The sequence below is a fragment of the Nannospalax galili genome, unplaced genomic scaffold (assembly GCF_000622305.1).
Source record: "Nannospalax galili isolate Female #2095 unplaced genomic scaffold, S.galili_v1.0 scaffold441, whole genome shotgun sequence".
NCBI classification, from domain to species: domain Eukaryota; kingdom Metazoa; phylum Chordata; class Mammalia; order Rodentia; family Spalacidae; genus Nannospalax; species Nannospalax galili.
This window is the reverse complement of record NW_008348089.1, coordinates 8,793,779-8,803,094: the sequence shown is the minus strand read 5'-3', so window position 1 is coordinate 8,803,094 and position 9,316 is coordinate 8,793,779. Positions and strand designations below refer to the sequence as shown.

At 38.9% G+C, this 9,316-nt stretch overlaps 1 protein-coding gene across 1 annotated transcript in view; it reads left to right on the top strand.

Annotated features, from left to right (window-relative positions):
• The window catches only part of Abcg2 (ATP binding cassette subfamily G member 2 (Junior blood group)), a 73,737-nt gene that overhangs the window by 45,459 nt on the left and 18,962 nt on the right, over nt 1-9,316 (top strand). The window contains exons 7-9 of the mRNA XM_008844639.3: nt 5,490-5,641; nt 6,997-7,101; nt 7,670-7,923. Of these exons, the coding sequence (XP_008842861.1) occupies nt 5,490-5,641; nt 6,997-7,101; nt 7,670-7,923 (511 nt within the window). The remainder of the gene's footprint in view (nt 1-5,489; nt 5,642-6,996; nt 7,102-7,669; nt 7,924-9,316) is intronic.

The following is a 9,316-nucleotide window of genomic DNA, read 5'->3' as shown; positions in this document are numbered from 1 at the left end:
GCCCGGGCAAAAAAAGGAAACCCTTTCTCAAAAAAAAAAAAAAAAAAAAAAAAAGATAGTGAAGATCATTTCAGGGGCTGGAGAGATGATTCAGTGGTTAAGAGCACTGGCTTTTCTTAGAGAAGAAGACCAGGTCAAATTCTAGCACCCACATGGCAGCTAACAACTGTCCATAACTCCAGTTCCAGGAGATCTGATGCCCTCTTCTGTCCTCTGTGGGCATTGCATGATACCGGTGCACTTACATGCAGACAATACATGCATACACATAAAATTAAAAATTAAAAATAATTTTTTTAATAAAAGGATAATTTCAAACTAACAGAAAAGGTCCAAGAAGGATGCATATAAAATAGCACTCCCCTAACCCAAGTTCCCAACTGTTAAGTTTTGCTGCATTTGCTGCTCTCCTCCCCCATCTCTACTCCCCACTTTTTCTGCCATGCGTGGCCCATCATCCTAAATTCTCCTGAATGCAACTCCAAGAAGCAAGGGTACTCCACCACTCCACACCGAGACCAACAATCATAGCCTGTCCACCTTCCAGTCTGTAGACCCCTTTGAGATTCCAACATCCTCCTGGCAGTGCCTGTTTCCTTTCTCCCTCAGGGTCCCCTCCAATCACATGTAGTTTCTGACTTTTCTGTCACTTTTTTCCCTAATCTGAATGAGCCCTACAGTTTTCCTTGTGTGCCATGTCCTTGCAAGTCTCAGTGTATTTCATGAGTCAGCTTGCAGCCTGGGTTTATTCCAGGGTTCCATGAAACTCTATTGGGGTCTCAGTGTAGCACACCTGGGCTGTACCCACCACAGATCGTGTGACCTTTGATCTGATCATGTTGGCATCTACTCGGCTTCTGTTCTGTAAAGTTACTATTTTTTACCTTTGGGCTTGATTAGTATTTTGTGGGTGGGGATATGTGTCTTTAATCCCAGTTTTCATTCCTCATCATATTTTCCCCACTGGTTTTAGCATAAGCTGATGACTTGTTCTGCAGTAGTTACCTGACATGTGATAATTGACATATACAAGAAGAGGTTTTTCCCCTTCCTTGCTCATTTCCCATCTAATATATGTAACATTATTCTTCATTGTTTTAGTGATGGGCTTAACCTTGATTTGACCAGTGGCCCCTGTGCTCTCTTGACATTTCACTTCATTACTCTCCTAGCACTTATTTACTTTATGGTCATGATGACATTCAAGGCTTGCCTTGTAATTTCCTGCATCAGCTGTTTCTGCAAGGAGCCCTGCTTCCTTCTAGTGTAATAAATATTTAGAAACCAAAGACTAGTTGTTCAGCATAATCACTGCTACTGGAGTATAATTGCTTTTAGATTTTTGGTAGACAAAGCTAGGAAATATACATGGAAGAGGTGTAAAACATACTAGTATATTTTAATTGGAAATGTGCTGAATGCAATTTTTAATGTAGGAAGACTTTTTTTGTAGTTTTGAGTAGAAAGACACATGTAAACATACATCTGTTGCTGTTTCTGTTAAGGACGTAATCATTTTTGCCTTTTCTGTGTTTGTAACTGAAGGCAGATAGTGAGAAATGTGGCTCCCATAATCTCAGTATATTCACTCACCTTCTCAGACAAGTAATTTAATTGTTGCATGCAATCAGTCACCAATTGCTCTGGTCACTTCCTTGTCTGCCACCTATGGAAATTCCTTTGCCAAACATTCCTTCATGGTTCCCCCACTCTATACTGTCTTGCTCACTTTGCCTACCCCCCCCCACCATGAACAGTCTCTGTGCTAGTAATAGAAAGATAGCTAAGAGTCTGGATATCTTGTTTGTCATGTCAGTTACAGTGAAGATGCCTAGAGTTGTGGGTCTAAACTTCAGGTTCCATTATAGAGTGGTAATGTGATATTTTTATGGTCTGTAACTATTAATGCTGTTCACTAGAGAATGATGCATTGATATGGGATGTTGTCTTTCCCTTATGTTTTACATTCCATGCATGCTTCCTTACGCAGAGCACTCTAATCTGTCTTTCTGCAGCATTACTGTGCATACTTACCACTGTAGTCTGGTAAAAATGCATGTCCTGTTTCTGTAGGTCTGAGATGGAGTCCAGGAGTCTTTCTCAGAGATTCTTAAAAGATGTGCTGATTCTGAACCAGAGGTGATGGTACAGGTCTTTAATTCCAGCACTTGGGAGCCAGAGGCAAGTGGTTCTCTGAGTTTGAGGCCAGGCCAGCCAGGGCTACACAGTGAGACCCTGTCTCAAAAAAAAAAAAAAAAAAAAAAAAAAGGAGGAGGAGGACTGATTCTGATGCCACTGGTCCCTTAGAACCAACTTTGAGGAGTAGCAGGCCTCACAAACTTCTAGCTCCTGTTCCTTACCAGTTGTCCCAATTCCTGAATGAGAGGTTCAGCACGAGGCTGCTTTGCGACAGTCTCCCTCCCCTCTTTCATTTTTAATGTCTTCATTGTGTATGTTCATTGAACATGGCACTATGCTTCATAAGGACTTTCACACGAGTACGTTGAGCTCATGCTCTCCTGCCCCTTCCCATTTTCATCTTGTTCATCCCTTTTTGTCCCCTGGGCAGTTTTACTTCTGTGTTTACATCATATATACAAACATGATTTTATGTATCGACATAAAATTTAGGGACCACGGATGAGAGAAGGCAGGGTGTTTGTTTTTCTGAGACTAGTTTAATTCACTCAATATGGTTATCTCCAGTTACATCTACAAATGCTATAAATTTGTTTTTTATCGCTGAAAAATTCCATTGTGTATGTGTTTTCACCTTTTATTTATTTAGTTCTAAATTGGTGCTATAACTTTTGCTGCATTCTCTTTAGTTTCTTCACCCAACACTACCACTACACACACACACACACACACACACACACACACACACACACACACGAGCAGTGCTTGCTCTGTAACACTGACCTATAGTTTCCTGAGTTGATCTTATTTCTTTTTTTTTTCTTAACCAGTTAACTTTTTTTTTTATTATTATGACTCCAAAGAGAGGCAATTTTTAACACATTTTTTTCCAGAAATAACTTGAAGCAGGTTACATGAAAATATATATATATACAATGACGTTTAAGGGGTGGAAAATAGGAATAAGAAATCAAAGACCAAAGGATTTGCCAACATGGGGTCAACTTTAGTGGAATAATGTTTCTATTAGTTCTGTATTTTTTTTTTTTTTTGAAAATCCCAATGAGTTTATTGGGCTTGCTAACAGAGCATAGAGTGGAGGTTTATTTATAGAAGAGTGCCCCCCCATTTATGGCTGCACTGTAAAGTCCACACTCAAATATAGATCCTGTGACTTCCCGACAGCCACACAAAATGGCGAGAGAGGTGCCTCATGGCGTTTTCGGCTTACATATCTTTAGCCTTCTCCACATGCAGCTAAGGTTGCCTGATTTGGTGAGAGGGGTAACTGAGAGTTACCCCAGAGTCGATCTTATTTCATACTTTGTTCAGTGTGTTCCTCTGTCCTTAGTGTCTTTTCTCTCTTAGCTCACTCTTGCTGGGCCTTTGGCATTCTACTTCCATCAACTTCAGATTGAGTTTTATGTCTCCCACTTTGCTTACAGGAAACCCCTAGCTACTTTTACTCCATATTGTATTCAAGTTCTTAATAGTTTGCCTTGACTTTTTTTTTTGATACCACCTACCTTTGGGCACATTGCTAGCATATAATTGGTACTTTAAATTGCTTAAATTGATCCATAAGGCTCACAGAATGTAGTGGAAGAGAAGCTTCCTTATAAACAGAGGGCGATGAACACAAAAGCCCTTAGCTGGCCAAAGTGTAGAGAATAAGAGTCTGCGAGTGTGGGTTCCTGGACAGGACTCCTGTATTAAACTTCATCCACCTAGGGCTCAGGGACCATTGCAGAAGAGGAGGCAGAAAGATGGTAAGAGCCAGCATGACCATAAGGAAACAGAGACTCTTAAGGCTCCTGGGACCCTGAACATATGAACTTACAGCAGTGGTGTCAGCATGCACAAGACCCATGCAAACTCAATCAGACAAAAACCTAGCATAGAACTGGTGAAATGAACAGGTGACCCTAACCTTAGCCAAAGAACTTTTAGCAGCTGATTACTGCTGGGTGAGGGAGTCGATCTTCTTTAAGGGAGAGACTCTAGATAGGCTGACTAGATCCCAGTGGAGGAACTTTCACTGAGGGATGTCTGGATACACTAACTTCACTTGATAGGCCCTAACATGTATGACAGAATGCATGAAATTCAGTGGGGGAGGAGGGGACTATAGGGGGTGCAGATGGGGGAGTGGCTATAGAAATGATTAAAATGTTCTGTATGAAATGCACAAAAATTCAATAAAAATATACATAAAATGCTTAGTGATTTGAAATGCTACTTATATTAAATGTTTTATTATTTTTATGTTATGTGTATGAGTGTATTGCCTGCATGTATGTGAGTGCACCCATGTTATGCAATGCCTGTGGAGGTCAGAGGAGGGCATTGGATCCCCTAGAACTGGAATTAAGGGGGGTTGCTAGCCACCGTGTGGGTGCTGGGAACCGGACCCAGGTCCTCTGCAAGAACAGCCAGTGCTCTTAACTGCTGAGCCATCTTCCAGCCCCTCATGTTTTTTAAAGAATAGTTTTGAACAATGCCTTTTTCCTTTGGTTCTCCTCCCATAAATGATAACTTCTCTGAATATGTAATTTAGCACTATTTCTGCTATGGAATTATGGCTGAGATCAATCCCACCCTAGCCTCTTAGTAACTGTGACAATTCAGCCAGTTGCTTGACCTATAAGCCTTATCAGTAAAACGAAGGAAATAACATTGGAACAGTCTTTTGAAGATTGAAAATGTGGTTGTTCCTAAAATATTAACAAAACCACAATAACTGTTCACAGATGTTTAGTACCATAGAAAAAGAATGGAAACCAGTTCATAGCAAGGCAGAAAACTTGAGTGATTAGTGAAAATAGGACATATTGCCTTTGCTTTAATATTTTGTCTGTAATTATCTCAAACTTGAATGTATTAGCAGACTACTTAGACTGCTTGTTAAAAATATGGACTGTCCACACATTTCCCCAGAGAATCTAATTCAGTGTTTATGAGAACTGTCTTTGAATCTGCGCTTGTCAATAAACTTCCTAGTGGATTCTGTTCAGTCCATGTCCTCTCCTTTAAGAATTTGTTTGTTCTGTTTTTTGCTTCTGGGGATTAAGCCCAAGGTCTCTCATTTGCTAAGTGCTTGCTTTACAAGTGAACGCCACTATACTGCTGAGCTTACCCCCAGCTGCCCTAGACTTTTAAATAAAAGCACCAAATTTAGTTTTTCTAGGTATCAAGCAGGTAATATGAGGTAAGCTGCTACAACATGTGCGTAAGAGAAAATCAAGTTGAACTGTGAACAAATGGTCTATCAGCAGGAATAAAGTATTTTTTAATAATAAATGCAAGGACCAGAATCTTAATGACTCATTATATTTCTTCTTGTAACTTAGGATGTCTAAACAGGGTCGCACAATCATCTTCTCCATTCATCAGCCTCGGTATTCTATCTTTAAGTTGTTTGACAGCCTTACCCTATTGGCCTCAGGAAGACTCATGTTCCATGGGCCTGCACAGAAGGCTTTGGAGTACTTTGCATCAACAGGTATGGTTGATTATGGTTGATTTTTTTTCTCCCACATGATAGTTCCTTCGTTCACAGAACTGTAGAGTAGAACAGAGAGTCCACAAGAGTGCTGTGCGATCTTCGTGCAGACTTACCGTGCGTCCCTGCCCTCTGGAGTACTTTGGCCATTTTGTGTTAGGATTTTTCCCCGTTTTGCAGCATTGCCTACTGTTTAGGTGTCTTTCCTGTTCCTGTCCTATTTGAATATTCATGTGTCATTTGTGTCTAAGTGTTTCTGTCTACTGGGCCTTTGCTTGTCCTGCTTCCCAGTTATGGTATAGACTCACAGTCAGCAGGTTAGTCAGTTGAACAGTTTTGGGAAGAGCCAGGGTCATTGTCTCCTTGACCATGTAACAGATCCTGGTTTCTCAGTTTTCACTGGGCGTGTGATCTCACTCTGCCTTAATAAGGTTCTTGGAAATGATACTTCTAGTATCATAGCTTCTAGTAGCATAAGGCTGGTGATTTAGGCTGTGCCTGGATCTGAGTGGCCTATTATTAGAATGGCTAGTCCCAAATCTCACTTTGATGAGCCAACATTTTTGACATTTCTGGGTTGTCTTTTTTTCTGTTTCAGATTATAGATTATGGGATTTCTTTTTCAATTCTTTATACTGTCTGCTTCATTTTAGAGAATGATTTAGGCTATGATTGTAGATAATTCTTCATGACCTTAAATGTAATCTTAAATATTCACTATCTTTCATTCTTAATTTATTTGGATTTAATCTATCATTTAAAATAACCAAGCATAAATGAGTCTGGAGAGATGAATTTATGGGACAGACTTTAGGCCAGGTTGAGATATAGTAGAGTTGAGATCAGAATTCGCATGTACTGTGCTGGTTATGTTCTTTTGAGACTGCTGCTCTTGTATTTGTTCTCCGTTTAGAACTATGGCATGTGGCAGGTGAGAATTGCAACCTCTCAATTTTATATTGAAGAAATGATAGTAAGTGACATGCAGACTGCTGATCTTGAACTTGCCAGGTGAGGTCAGAGAGCACAAAGACATTTAATGTTTTCTTTTGTGGACCTAGATGTAGATCTATAAAGGAGTACTAGTAAGCTCCAGAGCATATTGATCCCCCTCTGTATGTCATAATTTTTGGTAAATGAACAGTAGTGTAAGATATTTTCAAGCATCTGAGATTCCTTTTGAATTTTTGGAGTATTGATTGACTGTATAACAAAAGAGGATGCGTTAGTGAGGGGAGAAGAAGGAGAATTTGTCTGTCTTCCTGAGCTTCCCCTCCCTCAGCCTCTGAAAATAAGTCTTCATCATTTCCAAGACCATCAGACTGTGTCTTTGGGTTGCCTTTTCTTTTTTGTAGGTTACCACTGTGAGCCCTACAATAATCCTGCAGATTTCTTCCTGGATGTCATTAACGGAGACTCTTCTGCTGTGGCATCAACTAGAGAAGGAGAAGAACAAGAAGGTATATGAATCTTATAGCGTTATAGATTTATGCCTAATTAATTTGATTAAAGCACTGCAATGTGGCTTATTAAAACACGCTTTTTCAGGCCAGCCAGGGCTGCATAATGGGACCGTTTCTTTAAAAAAAAAAAAAAAAAAAAAAGCATGCATTTTGAACTCATGTTATGATTGTACAATACAATGTTTATTTGAGAAATTAGGGTTTAAATAGATAGGAAAAGGTCAATAAGTTTGCTATATCCATTAGATGTAGCAGTAGACAGGTCAATTAGCTGATTTTCTGATGTATAAAGCAATGACAAAGTTAGTGTTTTGTTTTACCTCAGCCCTAGCTGGCCTGGAACTATCTATACCAGGCTAGCCTTGACTCACAGAGATCCACCTGCCTCTGCCTCCCAAGTACTAGGATTAAAAGCGTACACCACTATGCCCAGACAGTAATTTTTTCTTTATACTCAAACTATAGAATTAAGGGGTTATACAGGTATCGGGCTATAGAAAAATGGTTTAAATCAGTTGTTTTATGTTAATAATATGTCACTATTTTATCTACTTTTATTCCAAAGCAAACAACACTGAACAGTCTTCCAAGAAAGGAAAGCCAATAATAGAAAATTTAGCTGAGTTTTATGTCAACTCCTCCTTCTATAGAGAAACAAAAGCTGAATTAGATCGACTCCCAGGAGGTCAGAAAAAGAAGAGAATCACAGTGGTCTTTAAGGAAACTACATATGTTACCTCTTTTTGCCATCAGCTCAGATGGATTGCTAAGCGTTCATTCAAAAACTTGCTGAGGAATCCTCAAGCTTCCATAGCTCAGGTAACCTGACAGATTCTAGTTGTATATGAAATACTCATGAGGGGGAGTTTGGTTCTGATTATATCATCATCCTCTTCATCATTATATTATTATTTGGTTCAGGATTGTATTTTCTATTTATTCTTCTATTTATTTGTCATCTCTACTCCATATGGGATATAAAAAATGTCAATAATTTAACCTTTATTTATGGAAAGTTTTTTGTAGTGGCTTCTTAGAGTACCCAAGTCCAATTTTTTTTATGGCTTAGATAAGCTACAGTGGATAATCTTAGTAGAATTTTTTTCCAAGATTTTAAAGTAAATGCCACTGTCAGCCATGCTTGGGTCTTTCTAGGTAACAGTCCAGTTTCATTCACTGACTGATCCACAGTGTCAACCGTCTGAATCAGCTTTTTCTCTCACAGACAAAATACACAAGAAAATCAGCTGAAAAGAGGCAAAGTTTCTTTTTTCTTTTTCTGATCATTTTATTTATTTATTTTTTATTTTTTAGAAGAAGCATTTAATTACAGCTTTAATATACTTAATAACAATTTCCAGAGCATGGATACATCTCTTTCAAAAGTGGCTATAAAATTTTTAGGTTCACAGTTGAATTAATACAGTTATACAATATTGAACTCAGTATAAACCCTGTAAGACATAAAATTGAATGAGTTTTTAACCCTTAAAAAAGATCTCCATTTCATTTAAAAATATACTGTTTCTTACAGAAAGACTTAATTGTTTTTGCTTATAACACTGAGATGTTGGCGCATGCATCTCTAATCTGTATGTATCTGATTGTTACTAGTCGTAGTTGGTTGCACTTGGATACTTGGCACCTGTGTGTGGATATAAAGTCATCAGGTAGATTTCAATGGTAATGTTTATCACCTCTACTAATTAACATGATGTAAATTTTTATGCTTCCTCCTCAAATATAACTTTTTTTTTGTTGGTTTTTTTGTGTGTATATCACACAGAACATTCCAAACCATCTTACTCATCTATACGCCCACTTCCCAGATGGCATCCTCCCATAGCCTCCCCCCCCCCATTAGATCCCTTATACTCTGTCATCCCTACTACTGTCTGCTGTGTTGTTGGCACCCCCAGCCATTCTCCAGTATTTGTCCATCTGGTGAATCTAGTCAGCCTATCTAGAGGTCTTTGTTTTAGGAAGGTCAGCTGTTCCTCATCTAGCACCAATCAGTTGTCAATATTCCTTTAGATAAGAATGGGGTCTACTGTTCATTTTCCCAGTTGTATGCTGGGTTACTATCTGGGAGTAACTTTGGCCATGCTGGCCAACAACTCAAAGCATTGTTGCTTGTTATGTAGCATTTAGCTATGCATATAGACTCTTAAGAAATTATATTGGCCCCTTTAATCTTTGGTTATACTTTCCT